Here is a 14,562-nt window from a genome sequence, read left to right as displayed (position 1 = left end):
TTTCAAACTCCAGACTTATCCCAAAATGCAGACTTTCTCAATAATATATATATTTTTTTTAAATAAAAAATTACTATTTTTCCCAGCCAGTAAATCACAATCACCTAGATTACGAGTTAAGCGCGATATAGGGAAATTAACTAACGCAACGCAACAAAAGTTGTGTTATTTAACCCTCTATAACGCAGAAATTACAAGTTTTGAAACAACTGGCTTGTGCGTGCGATATGGCTGCGTTGAGCTCCATACAGCACACAATCCAAGCGCTGTTTTGACGTGCTTGTGCACGATTTCCCTATAGACATTAATGGGGAAAGCGGGTTAGAAAAAAAGCCTAACACCTGCGATCGTGGAAAGAAAAGCTCCGTAACACAGCCCCATTGATGTCTATGGGGGAAAAAAAAATAACGTTTAGATCTAACACCCTAACATAAACCCAGAGTCTAAACACCCCTAATCTGCCCCCCACCGACATTGCCGCCACCTACATAATGTTATTAACCCCTAATCTGCCACCCCCGACATCGCTGCCACCTAAATAAAGCTATTAACCCCTAATCTGCCACTCCCAATATCGTTGCCACTATACTAAAGTTATTAACCCCTATTCCCCTGCACCCCAACATCGCCCACACTATAATAAATCTATTAACCCCTATTCTGCCGCTCCCTGACATCTCCGCCACTAAATAAAGTTATTAACCCCTAAACCTCTGTCCTCCCACATCACTACCACTAAATAAACCTATTAACCCCTAAACCGCCAGCCCCCACATCGCAACAACCTAAATTAAACTATATTAACCCCTAAACCTAACCCTAACGTAACCCTAACCCTAAACCTAACACCCCCTAACTTTAACATAATTAAAATAGAGCTAAATTAAACTTACAATTATTAACTAAATAATTCCTATTTAAAACTAAATACATACTTACCTGTGAAATAAAACCTAAGCTAGCTACAATATAACTAATAGTTATATTGTAGCTAGCTAAGGTTTTATTTTTATTTCACAGGTAAGTTTGTATTTATTTTAACCAGGTAGAATAGTTAGTAAATAGTTATTAACTATTTACTCACTCCCTAGTTAAAATAAATACAAACTTACCTGTGAAATAAAACCTAACCTGCCTTACACTAAAACCTAACATTACAAAAATAAAAAAAATACCATTATAAAAAATAAAAAAACCTACCATTACAAAAAATAACAAACATTTTTTAAAACAATAAATATTATTCCTATTCTAATACCTTTAAAAAACACCCCAAAAGGGCCTTTTGTAGGGCATTGCCCTAAAGTTAACAGCTCTTTTGCTACAAAACAAAACAAACACCCCCTAACAGTTTACAAACCCCCACTCCCCAAACCCACAAAATAAAAATAATGTAAAACTTAATCTACCCATTGCCCTGAAAAGGGCATTTGTATGGGCATTGCCCTTAAAGGGGTATTTAGCTCTTTTTCCTGCCCTTAAAAGGGCATTCAGCTCTTTTATAAAATGCCCAAGTAACAAACAAATTATCAAAAATAATAAAAATGATTCCTATTCTAATGCCCATTTTAAAAAAAAACACCCCAAAATAAAAAACCTAATCTAGAATAAACTACCAAAAGCCCTTAAAAGGGCCTTTTGTAGGGCATTGCCCTAAGTTAAACAGCTCTTTTACCTGAAAAACAAAAAACAACCCCCCCCCCTAAACCCACAAAATAAAAAAAAAACTATCTAAAAAAACCTAATCTACCCATTGCCCTGAAAAGGGCATTTGTATGGGCATTGCCCTTAAAAGAGCATTTAGCTATTTTGCATTGCCCTGAAAAGGGCATTTAGCTCTTTTAAGAAAAGCCCAAATCCTAAACTTAAAAAAAAAACCTTAGAAAAACCTAACACAAACCCCCGACGATTCACTTACAGTTTTCTAACTCCCGCTTGAACGATCTTCATCCAGGTGGTGAAGTCGTCATTCAGGCAGCGAGAAGTCTTCATCCAGATCGCTTCTTCTATCTTCATCCAGGCGGTGAAGTCCTCATCCAGGTGGCCTCTTCTATTTTCATCCAGGAGGCATCTTCTATCTTCATCCCGGCGGAGCGTGTCCCTCCTGAAGACATCCGGCATGGAGCATCCTCTTCATACGGTCGCCGCTGTAGGCTGAATCTTCAATGCAAGGTACGCAATTCAAAATGGCTCCCCTTGCATTCCTATTGGCTGATTTTATTTTGGAAATTCAACATCAGCCAATAGGATGAGAGCTACTGAAATCCTATTGGCTGTTCAAAGCAGCCAATAGGATGAGAGCTTCTGAAATTCTATTGGCTGTTCAAATCAGCTTCTGAAATTCTATTGGCTGATTTGAACAGCCAACAGGATTTCAGTAGCTCTCATCCTATTGGCTGATTTAAAATTCCAAAATTGCGTACCTTGCATTGAAGATTCCGTATATGGAGGCGACCATATGAAAACAATGCTCTGCGCCGGATGTCTTCAGGATGGACCCGCGCCGACAGGATGAAGATAGAAGATGACGCCTGGATGAAGATAGAAGAGGACGTCTGGATGAAGACTTCTCGCTGCCTAGATGAGGACTTTACCACCTGGATGAAGATAGAAGAGGCCACCTGGATGAAGACTTCTCGTCGCCTGGATGACGACTTCGCTGCAGGGATGAAGATTGTTCAAGCGGGACTTCAAAAACTGTAAGTGGATCTTCGGGGGTTAGTGATAGGTTTTTAAAGGTTTTTTTTGGGTGGGTTTTTTTAGTTTAGGGTTTGGGTTTTTCTTAAAAGAGCTAAATGCCATTTTCAGGGCAATGCAAAAGAGCTTAATGCCCTTTTAAGGGCAATGCCCATACAAATGTCCTTTTCAGGGCAATGGGTAGCTTAGGTTTTTGTTAGAGTTAGTTTTTTTATTTTGGGGGGTTGGTCGGGTGGTGAGTTTTACTGTTTTACTGTTGTCTTTTTTTTTACAGGTAAAAGAGCTGTTTAACTTAGGGCAATGCCCTACAAAAGGCCCTTTTAAGGGCTATGGGTAGTTTATTGTAGGCTATGGTTTTTTTATTTTGGGTGGGGTTTTTTATTTTGATAGGGCTATTAGATTAGGTGTAATTCTTTTTTATTTTTGATAATTTCGTTTGTTATTTTTCGTAATTTAGTGTTTGTTATTTTTTGTAATTTAGTATTTTTTATTTTTTGGAATTAGATAGTTTGTAATTTTTATAGTACTGTTAGGATTTTTTTAATGTGTATTTTAGTTTTATTTAATTGGTAGTTAGTTTAATATTAGTTAAATAGTTATATTAGTTTAATTTTTAGTTTAAACTTAGTTTTTTTAATTTGACAGGTAAGTTTTAATTTAATTTAAGATAGGGAAATTGTAATTTTAATATAAAGTTAGGTTTAGGGGTTACTAGTTTAAATTAGTTTATTGAGATGTGGGGGCTTTCGGTTTAGGGGTTAATAATTTAATTTAGTATATTTTGTTGTGGGGGCTCACGGTTTAGGGGTTAATAGGTTTATTATAGTGGCGGCGGTGTAGGGCTTAATAACTTAAGTATAGTGGGGGCGATGTGGGCGGACAGCAAATAGGGGTCAATAATATTCAAATAGTGTTTGCGATGCGGGAGGGCAGCTGTTAAGGGGTTAATAGGTAGTATATGGGTGTTAGTGTACTTTGTAACACTTTAGTTATGAGTTTTATGTAACAGTTTTGTAGCATAAAACTTATAACTACTACTTTTAGATTGCAAAACGGATGTTGTCGGTATAGCCTGGAACGCAAGCTTTTTAGCCTCACCGCAAAACTCGTAATGGCTGCGCTATGGAAGTCCCATGAAAAAACGTCATTTTTACGAGTGCGGCACTGGCGTTGCGTTACAGGCTAAAAGGCTTACGGTACAGCTATACCGACAAGACTTGCAATGGCTGTGGTGCTGTTTTAATGCTGAAATTACCATTTTTTCAGTGTTAAAACATGAACACACAACTCGTAATTTTGGTGAAACTTAGCAGCCTCTGTATATAATTTGTTTGTTTTTTGTACTCTAAAATACAAATGCTAAACAACTATTACCTTTGTGATTGCAGTATTTGTACTATCTTCCTGATAATACTATGTATATAAAAGTATTACAAATGATGTAAAACTTCCTTTAGGTTGCATATATAAGCTCTATTGTGACATGTAAATATTGCCCCTAAATATATTGTTGTTTACACTTGGTCTCATCCCCCCTCCAAACTATCGAATTGCAAACATACAAATATTCTGAAATCCAAACTATTCTGAAATCCAAACACTAAATTAAACTATTAACCCCTAAACCTAATAGTTTAATTTAGTGTTTTGCGATGTGAGGGGACGGTGGTTTAGGGGTTAATAGGTTTATATAGTGTTGGCAATGTCGGGGGCGGAGGATTAGGGGTTAATAGGTTTATTTAATAGTCGCAATGTGGGTGGGTGGCAGATTAGGGGTTAATAAATTTAATATAGTGTTTGTAATGTGGGAGTGTGGCAATTTAGGGGTTAATAGGTAGTTTATGGGTGTTAGTGTATTTTGTTACAGTTTAGTTATGAGTTTTGTAAAACATTTTTGTTACACAAAATCCATTACTGCTCTCAGATGGCTGTATGAATCGTGTCGGTATAGGCTGTAACGCAAGCATTTCAGCTGGACCGCACAACCTATAATACAGGCGCTATGAAAATCCCACACTCAAACGTCATTTTATTGAGTGCGGAATGGACGTTGCATTACAGGCTAAAATGCTTGCGGTATAGCTATACTGCTGCGACTCGTAATATGCGTTCCCAGCAATTCCACGCGCAATGGCCAATTTTTCACCGGTATAGCTGTACCGCAAAACTTGTAATCTAGCCGAATGTTTGTAATAATGTTATACATTGTTGTAAACATTGCTGCTATATAGTGCTCAAGACATGTGCAATATCGCAATTGTACATAGGAATGCTCTGATGCAGAGGAGCTAAGTTTTAACAAAGAAAACCCAGAAAACTAAGACACTAATAACACTCACACACTTTTTTTTTGGAAAGTTAATTGTTTCAATAAAATGTTAGTGTAATTAATGTGAAAGAACTACATTGGGTGGTATATATGATAAATATAAACTTGATGCAGCTTTCAGAAACTGGATTTTTATTTTATATTGTCATCTGGGGAACAGGCTTGAAATAGTGTGTCATTTTATATTATAATGTGACACAACAACTCTGAATCCAGGAGAAGTGTTCAGAATAAAATATTGGTCTTAAATAAAGTAATACAAAGAAATTAAAATCTGTATTTTGCTTCCCCTTAAATTAATCTGACAGTTTTCTATTCTCATATTCAAATAATTTTCTGTTCAAATGTATGTTTTTATTGCCCAGAGGACCCTCGACCAACCATGTATTTTTGCAGACTTTAATTTGAAAAATGCATTGAACCAAATCTTGTATCAAGTAATTAAACCTTATAGAGGTTTTCATTATTATAACTTGTAAAAGAGCAGACTTAATATCGATCATGAGATTAAGGATTCATATGAATGATGTTGCATAAATCCTTAATTGAGTTTGCTATGTATTACGTTTTGCCACTTTTATGAAAGACAGGGATGTATTTCCTACTATACGGTATTACATTATCACCACTTAGTGAATATAAATCATTTATGTGAAGTTGGGCCAGTTTATCTTACGGTGTTTTTAATGCATACTTATTCTGGTCAGTAACCTGCAGAATTAGAACAGTGTGATGTTCTGAGTAAGGTAATGGATTTTTTTTTCTTTCAGGCAATGAAACAGTCTGTTCCCCCAATTTGTACATTGACTGTGCTGACCACACTTTAGGTATGAATGCATTTATTGTTTGTTCCTTCTGTGTTATATGACTCACACATCACTATATACCTTACCCTTATGGTCTTGTGAAGATCATTTCTCACATTTACATACATTTCAACATTTCCTATTAAATAAACTTAATAATGACAAGTTTGGAAAATGTACATTTCTGCATGTCCCTATACCTTTAGTTAAAATGGAGTTTTGCAAAAGATCAGAGAACACATTTAAAATGTGCATTTGTTTAGTAGAACAGGGAATGGTGGCACTGCAAGGAACTGATTAATGGGCTGCAAAAGATTAGCACCTGGATGGAGTCAAGTTTTTTCCATAGAGTCAACATGGGCGGGGCAGGGTATCATGTTCTGGCCAAATTTGGCAGGTCCTGGGGTGTTACTGGGTATTATAAAGTGCTGGGCATAGTTAGGTGGAAAGAAAAAGCAGCAGGAAGGTGCTATTTTGTCCCTCTTCCTCAACAACAATGTAGGACGCAACATGAACGATTACAGGGGTTTTGTACCTCCATTATCCTCCTTAGAACACACCCTGCCATGGTCACCCCCCCTTGAATATGTTTATTGTAGGTATGTACAAAATTAATTTGGCATTTGGCTATTTTTTTGGTGTTAAAGTGCATCACATTAAGATCTGTGTAAATCCAATTTTACACTAATATATCCGGTGCCGAAAATAGCTGTATGCTGCTACCGACAGCCATATCAAAGATGTAATTAATCTATGTGTCCCTTTAATTATATCATCCACGGTAGAGCTGTATTTAAACATTGTGGGGCTGGAAAACAAAAGTTAAGACACAGCGGACTGCAATCATCACGATCAGATACGATCGGGATGATTGACACCCCTGCTAGCAGCCGATTGGCCGTGAAAGTGCAGTGGGCATCATTGCACAAGCAGTTCGCATGAAATGCTTGGGCAATGATAAATGGCGACAACGTATGCTGCGCTTTGCTAATTCGAACATATTGTACTGGTGTCAATATGACCGAATCAAAGTGCAGCCTACTCCCACAAGCACGTCCCGATATCTTCCCCTGAACGCATATTCCTATGTCACATCTAACCTACACTCCCACTGATCCACCTAGTTACCTCCCACCGACCGCCTACATCTGTGTCAGAGCTAACGTACACAACCCTGGAACGCCCAGCTAAGTCCCTAATACCACCTACACTTATGTAATGCCTAACCTACACGCCCCTCAAATGCCCCAGCTAACTCCCACATACTGCCTACTGTTAGGAAAATACCTCACTATAATAAACTATGCTTAATAGTAAACCTCCCCATTATAACTATCGGAGCTATGTTGCTAAAATGATACACAATGTTTAAATGATGTGTCAAAGAGATGCGTTAAAATGCCAGCGGCCGACCACTGGAGGTTTGGCAAAACCTGGCTGGCTTAGCCGGGCCTCTGGAACTCACTGCCATACTGGAATTGAGCCCCAGTCCGGCTCATCTTAAAAGGGGTGCTGATCGAGCAGGGTGTAGGGGATCATGTCGCCCGTTTAGTGTGTTGTCAGCAATTTGATGAGGTACCTAGGGATACCACTTGTTTTGGGTATAATGCTTTCTGGGAGGAATAGGAGACCAGAACTGAAGTGTCCCCCATTCTTCCCAGAAGGTAGCACGGCTAGTTCCAGCCAGCAAGGTTTTGCTCTGGCGTTTACCACATCTCCTTGACAAAAAATGCATTGTCATGTACAATGTAGATTATGTCAAGTATTGTAGATATCTTAAAAGGGATTTATTGTTGCTTGCTATTATTTCAAACATAAATATATATTTGAAAATATATGTTTAATTTTAAAATAATAGAAGGCATCATTAAATACCTTTTAGTCTATATATATATATATATATATATATATATATATATATATACAATGCTTTAAACAATATCCATTGTAAATGACTAGGCATATGATTTAAAAATTGTCCCCTAAACTTCCATAACCTAATACTAACTGTAAAAGCTAAGGCCCTACACATAAATATTCAATATTTAAAATGATGCATCGTTATGTAGAATGCATATTATTTAAATATAATTTAATGCTACTGACTACTATAACATAAATATATATTAACATATATATCTTTGTTATCACTAATAAACCCAACGAGCTAACATAAATACATTTTAATGTATATGCAATACTTAAAACAATATGCAATATATATGACAATGCATAACATTTTAAATACAGGTAGCCCTCAGTTTACGCCGGGTTTAGGTTCCAGGAGGAATGGTTGTAAATCGAAATCGTTGTAAATTGAAACCCAGTTTATAATGTAAGTCAATGGGAAGTGAGGGGGTTAGGTTCCAGGCCCCTCTCAAAATTGTCATAAGTAACACCTAATACATTATTTTTAAAGCTTTGAAATGAAGACTTTAAATGCTAAACAGCATTATAAACCTAATAATATAGATTGTATCATCATAAAACTAAGTATAATGAACAAAAACATTTGCTAACAGCACCTATTTAAATAATCACACAACAGACTGCATCATCATCAAACTAAGTTTAATAAACAAAAACATTTTTTTACTTGCATTTTTCTGCAAACAGTTCGCTGCATTGTTAGCATGTTAGATAATATTGGGTCTGCAGCAATTCTATGCATTTCAATCTGCAGTGATTAATAAGCAGTTAGGCACAATCACCTCAAGCAGCTGGACAGGAAGATAATAGGGAAGTGGCTGCTAAAACTTGTTGCTCGATAGCTAATGTCTGCTCTGTGTACACAGATAAATTTCAGGCTGTTAAGTTGCATAACTTTGCTGCAAAACAAGGGGACAGCTCCACCTACTGGATATTTTAATTAGTGCACTTTGCTTTCCAAAGCTTTTCAATAGCAGTCACATGACTGAAAAAAAAGTTGTTATTCTGATACGGCGCAAATTGAACCGGCGTAAACCGAGGGCCACCAGTATTGAAAATCAATGCAAGGCCAGACTACATTAGTTGAAATAATATGCATGGTCATGTATAATGCATATTAGTTTAAGTATTGGATATAAATTAGAATGTAAATATTCTTGCTTGTTGTGTTCATTATATTAAATATAAATATAGTTTTAAAATATATATATATATATATATATATATATATATATATTATAAAAACAGTTGAATTTTAATTTAGTATTACAGAACTGCATGCCTGTTATGTAATAATACAAATGTAATGCTAATGACTTTTGTAACATAAATATAAATTTAAAAATAAATGTATGTTTACAATAAAAACACAAGAAAAAATAAATACATATTCATTTATATACTATACTTAAAAGAATATGCATCATACATGAAAATGCATAATTTTTGAAACATTGTAGATAAATACACTATTAACCCCTAAGCTTCCCTAACCTAATCACCTACACAGGTATGGGGGTGGTTAGGTGATTAAGGCATACTAAATGCTAAACAACAACAATCACCTAATTAACCCTTTATAAGTATAGGGGGTGGTTAGGTGATTAAGGCCTAAACCGCCACCTCCCAACGCAATCTATAACTAGACTAACACCTAACACCCCCTCTAAACTAAACCCCTACGTTACAATAAAATAAAAAAATAAGTTACAATAAAATAAAAAAATCTAAGTTACAAAAAATAAAATACAGTGTTTAAAATAAATACAACACCATTATACCTAACAATAATCTATTTGCCCCATAAAAAAAACATCCAAAACAAAATTAAAACTGAACTCTGACTAAAAATAACATACAATAGCCCTTAAAAGGGCCTTTTGAAGGACAACGCCCTAAAGATAATTAAGCTTTTTTACAAATAAAAATTACAAGATCCCTCACCCCCCAAAATAATACCTAAAAAACTATCCTAAAAAATAAACCTTAAAATACAAAGCCTATTCTTAAAAATAAAAGAACACACCCCAAAAAAAGACCTAATTAACCCCAAAGCTTGTACTTACTGATCCAAAATCCAGCTCCTCTTGATCCGACATTGGGCCCTTTTCATCCCGGGTCCAGGTACTAGGGCCCATCTTTGTGGATGATTACAATTTAAAATAAAATACGTTCTTGCTATTGGCTGACTAAAAACAGCCTATGGAGATTGACTCATTTTAAAACATCCAATATGGATGAAAAAAGGGGTTCCGTGCTTCCATAAATTCAGTGTGGGACGGCGACCACATGAAGACCATGGCTCTTGGAAGAGCGCCCGAAGATATGAAGATGCGGAGCATAGGCAGTGAAAGAGGCCACCAAAGTTCATCTCCGCAAAGATGGGCTTACAGCGCCTGGGCCCGAGATAAAAAGGGCCCTGGCATGGAAGAAGATGTAGAGCGGAGGCAGCAGAAGAGGCCACCTAAGTCTGCCTCAACTGACACGAAGATAGGCCCCCAACACCTGGACCCGGGATGAAGAGGGCCCAATGTCGGATCAAGAAGAGCTAGATTTTTAATTGGTGAGTACAAACTTTAGGGTTAGTTAGGGCTTTTTTGGGGTGGATGCCGTAAACATAATTCAGCTCTTTTAAAAAAAAATTACAAGACATCCCCTTAAAAAACCTCCCTCTGAAAAAACCTATCCTAAAAAATAAATTTAAAATAAAAACTCTACATCTTCTTCTATGCCAGGGCCCTCTTCATCCAGGCTCCAGGTGCTGTGGGCCCATCTTTGCAAAGCATACTTTGGCGGCCTCTTCCACCACCTCCGCTCCACATCTTCATATCTTCTGCACTCTTCCAAGAGCCCTGGTCTTCAAACGGTTGCTGCGCACACTGAATTTTCCAGAAGCACGGAACCCCTTTATATAGGGGTACCGCTTCATCAATATTATTTGTTTTAAAATGAGTCAGTCCCTATTGGCTAATGTTAATTAGCCAATAGCAAGAAAGTATTTTATTTTAAATTGAAATCATCTGTGAAGATGGGCCCCAGTACCTGGACCTGGGATGAAGAGGCGGATCAAGAGGAGCTGGATTTTCACTTGGTGAGTACAAACCTTTGGGTTAGTTAGGGCTTTTTTTGGGCTGGTTTTATTTTGAAAGAAGAATAGGCTTTTTTATTTTAAATTATTTTTTTTTGTATTGTAGAGTGGGGTCTTAATATGAATTATCTTTAGGGCAATGCATTACAAAAGGACCTTTTAAGGGCTATTGTAATTTATTTTAGGGTTTAAGGGTTTTTTGTTTTGGGGAGGTTATGGGGCATGTAGATTAGTGTTAGGTATAATGATGTTTTTTTATTTTGGATACTGTATTTTTATTTTCTGTAATTTTCTAAGGCCTAGATTTGGAGTTCGGCGGTAAAAGGGCTGTTAACGCTCCGCGGGTTTTTTTCTGGCCGCACCATAAATTTAACTCTGGTATCGAGAGTTCAAACAAATGCTGCGTTAGGCTCCAAAAAAGGAGCGTAGAGCATTTTTACCGCAAATGCAACTCTCGATACCAGAGCTGCTTACGGAAGCGGCCGGCATCAAAAACGTGCTCGTGCACGATTCTCCCATAGGAAACAATGGGGCTGTTTGAGCTGAAAAAAAACCTAACACCTGCAAAAAAGCAGCGTTCAGCTCCTAACGCAGCCCCATTGTTTCCTATGGGGAAACACTTCCTACGTCTGCACCTAACATTCTAACATGTACCCCGAGTCTAAACACCCCTAACCTTACACTTATTAACCCCTAATCTGCCGCCCACGCTATCGCTGACCCCTGCATTACACTTTTAACCCCTAATCTGCCGCTCCGTAAAACGCCGCCACCTATGTTATCCCTATGTACCCCTAATCTGCTGCCCTAACATCGCCGACCCCTATGTTATATTTATTAACCCCTAATCTGCCCCCCACAACGTCGCCGACACCTACCTACACTTATTAACCCCTAATCTGCCAAGCGGACCTGAGCGCTACTATAATAAAGTTATTAACCCCTAATCCGCCTCACTAACCCTATCATAAATAGTATTAACCCCTAATCTGCCCTCCCTAACATCGCCGACACCTACCTTCAATTATTAACCCCTAAACTTCCGATCGGAGCTCACCGCTATTCTAATAAATGGATTAACCCCTAAAGCTAAGTCTAACCCTAACACTAACACCCCCCTAAGTTAAATATAATTTTTATCTAACGAAATAAATTAACTCTTATTAAATAACTTATTCCTATTTAAAGCTAAATACTTACCTGTAAAATAAATCCTAATATAGCTACAATATAAATTATAATTATATTATAGCTATTTTAGGATTAATATTTATTTTACAGGCAACTTTGTAATTATTTTAACCAGGTACAATAGCTATTAAATAGTTAAGAACTATTTAATAGTTACCTAGTTAAAATAATAACAAATTTACCTGTAAAATAAATCCTAACCTAAGTTATAATTAAACCTAACACTACCCTATCAATAAAATAATTAAATAAACTACCTACAATTACCTACAATTAACCTAACACTACACTATCAATAAATTAATTAAACACAATTGCTACAAATAAATACAATTAAATAAACTAGCTAAAGTACAAAAAATAAAAAAGAACTAAGTTACAGAAAATAAAAAAATATTTACAAACATAAGAAAAATATTACAACAATTTTAAACTAATTACAGCTACTCTAAGCCCCCTAATAAAATAACAAAGCCCCCCAAAATAAAAAATTCCCTACCCTATTCTAAATTAAAAAGGTTACAAGCTCTTTTACCTTACCAGCCCTGAACAGGGCCCTTTGCGGGGCATGCCCCAAGAATTTCAGCTCTTTTGCCTGTAAAAGAATAAATACAATACCCCCCCCCCAACATTACAACCCACCACCCACATACCCCTAATCTAACCCAAACCCCCCTTAAATAAACCTAACACTAAGCCCCTGAAGATCTTCCTACCTTGTCTTCACCATCCAGGTATCACCGATCCGTCCTGGCTCCAAGATCTTCATCCAACCCAAGCGGGGGTTGGCGATCCATAATCCGGTGCTCCAAAGTCTTCCTCCTATCCGGCAAGAAGAGGACATCCGGACCGGCAAACATCTTCTCCAAGCGGCATCTTCGATCTTCTTCCATCCGGTGCGGAGCGGGTCCATCTTGAAGCAGGCGACGCGGATCCATCCTCTTCTTCCGATGTCTCCCGACTAATGACGGTTCCTTTAAGGGACGTCATCCAAGATGGCGTCCCTCGAATTCCGATTGGCTGATAGGATTCTATCAGCCAATCGGAATTAAGGTAGGAATTTTCTGATTGGCTGATGGAATCAGCCAATCAGAATCAAGTTCAATCCGATTGGCCGATCCCATCAGCCAATCAGATTGAGCTCGCATTCTATTGGCTGATCGGAACAGCCAATAGAATGCGAGCTCAATCTGATTGGCTGATTGGATCAGCCAATCGGATTGAACTTGATTCTGATTGGCTGATTCCATCAGCCAATCAGAAAATTCCTACCTTAATTCCGATTGGCTGATAGAATCCTATCAGCCAATCGGAATTCGAGGGACGCCATCTTGGATGACGTCCCTTAAAGGAACCGTCATTAGTCGGGAGACATCGGAAGAAGAGGATGGATCCGCGTCGCCTGCTTCAAGATGGACCCGCTCCGCACCGGATGGAAGAAGATCGAAGATGCCGCTTGGAGAAGATGTTTGCCGGTCCGGATGTCCTCTTCTTGCCGGATAGGAGGAAGACTTTGGAGCACCGGATTATGGATCGCCAACCCCCGCTTGGGTTGGATGAAGATCTTGGAGCCAGGACGGATCGGTGATACCTGGATGGTGAAGACAAGGTAGGAAGATCTTCAGGGGCTTAGTGTTAGGTTTATTTAAGGGGGGTTTGGGTTAGATTAGGGGTATGTGGGTGGTGGGTTGTAATGTTGGGGGGGGTATTGTATTTATTCTTTTACAGGCAAAAGAGCTGAAATTCTTGGGGCATGCCCCGCAAAGGGCCCTGTTCAGGGCTGGTAAGGTAAAAGAGCTTGTAACCTTTTTAATTTAGAATAGGGTAGGGAATTTTTTATTTTGGGGGGCTTTGTTATTTTATTAGGGGGCTTAGAGTAGCTGTAATTAGTTTAAAATTGTTGTAATATTTTTCTTATGTTTGTAAATATTTTTTTATTTTCTGTAACTTAGTTCTTTTTTATTTTTTGTACTTTAGCTAGTTTATTTAATTGTATTTATTTGTAGCAATTGTGTTTAATTAATTTATTGATAGTGTAGTGTTAGGTTAATTGTAGGTAATTGTAGGTAGTTTATTTAATTATTTTATTGATAGGGTAGTGTTAGGTTTAATTATAACTTAGGTTAGGATTTATTTTACAGGTAAATTTGTTATTATTTTAACTAGGTAACTATTAAATAGTTCTTAACTATTTAATAGCTATTGTACCTGGTTAAAATAATTACAAAGTTGCCTGTAAAATAAATATTAATCCTAAAATAGCTATAATATAATTATAATTTATATTGTAGCTATATTAGGATTTATTTTACAGGTAAGTATTTAGCTTTAAATAGGAATAAGTTATTTAATAAGAGTTAATTTATTTCGTTAGATAAAAATTATATTTAACTTAGGGGGGTGTTAGTGTTAGGGTTAGACTTAGCTTTAGGGGTTAATCCATTTATTAGAATAGCGGTGAGCTCCGATCGGAAGTTTAGGGGTTAATAATTGAAGGTAGGTGTCGGCGATGTTAGGGAGGG

At 37.2% G+C, this 14,562-nt stretch overlaps 1 protein-coding gene across 1 annotated transcript in view; it reads left to right on the top strand.

Moving 5' to 3' along the window:
- The window catches only part of ASIC4 (acid sensing ion channel subunit family member 4), a 668,821-nt gene that overhangs the window by 623,775 nt on the left and 30,484 nt on the right, over positions 1-14,562 (top strand). The window contains exon 5 of the mRNA XM_053698163.1: positions 5,797-5,853. Coding sequence (XP_053554138.1) covers positions 5,797-5,853 — 57 coding nt within the window. The remainder of the gene's footprint in view (positions 1-5,796; positions 5,854-14,562) is intronic.

The sequence above is a fragment of the Bombina bombina genome, chromosome 1 (assembly GCF_027579735.1).
Source record: "Bombina bombina isolate aBomBom1 chromosome 1, aBomBom1.pri, whole genome shotgun sequence".
Lineage (NCBI taxonomy): Eukaryota > Metazoa > Chordata > Amphibia > Anura > Bombinatoridae > Bombina > Bombina bombina.
Note: the sequence above shows the minus strand (reverse complement) of the source record. Positions and strands in the feature narration are given on the sequence as shown.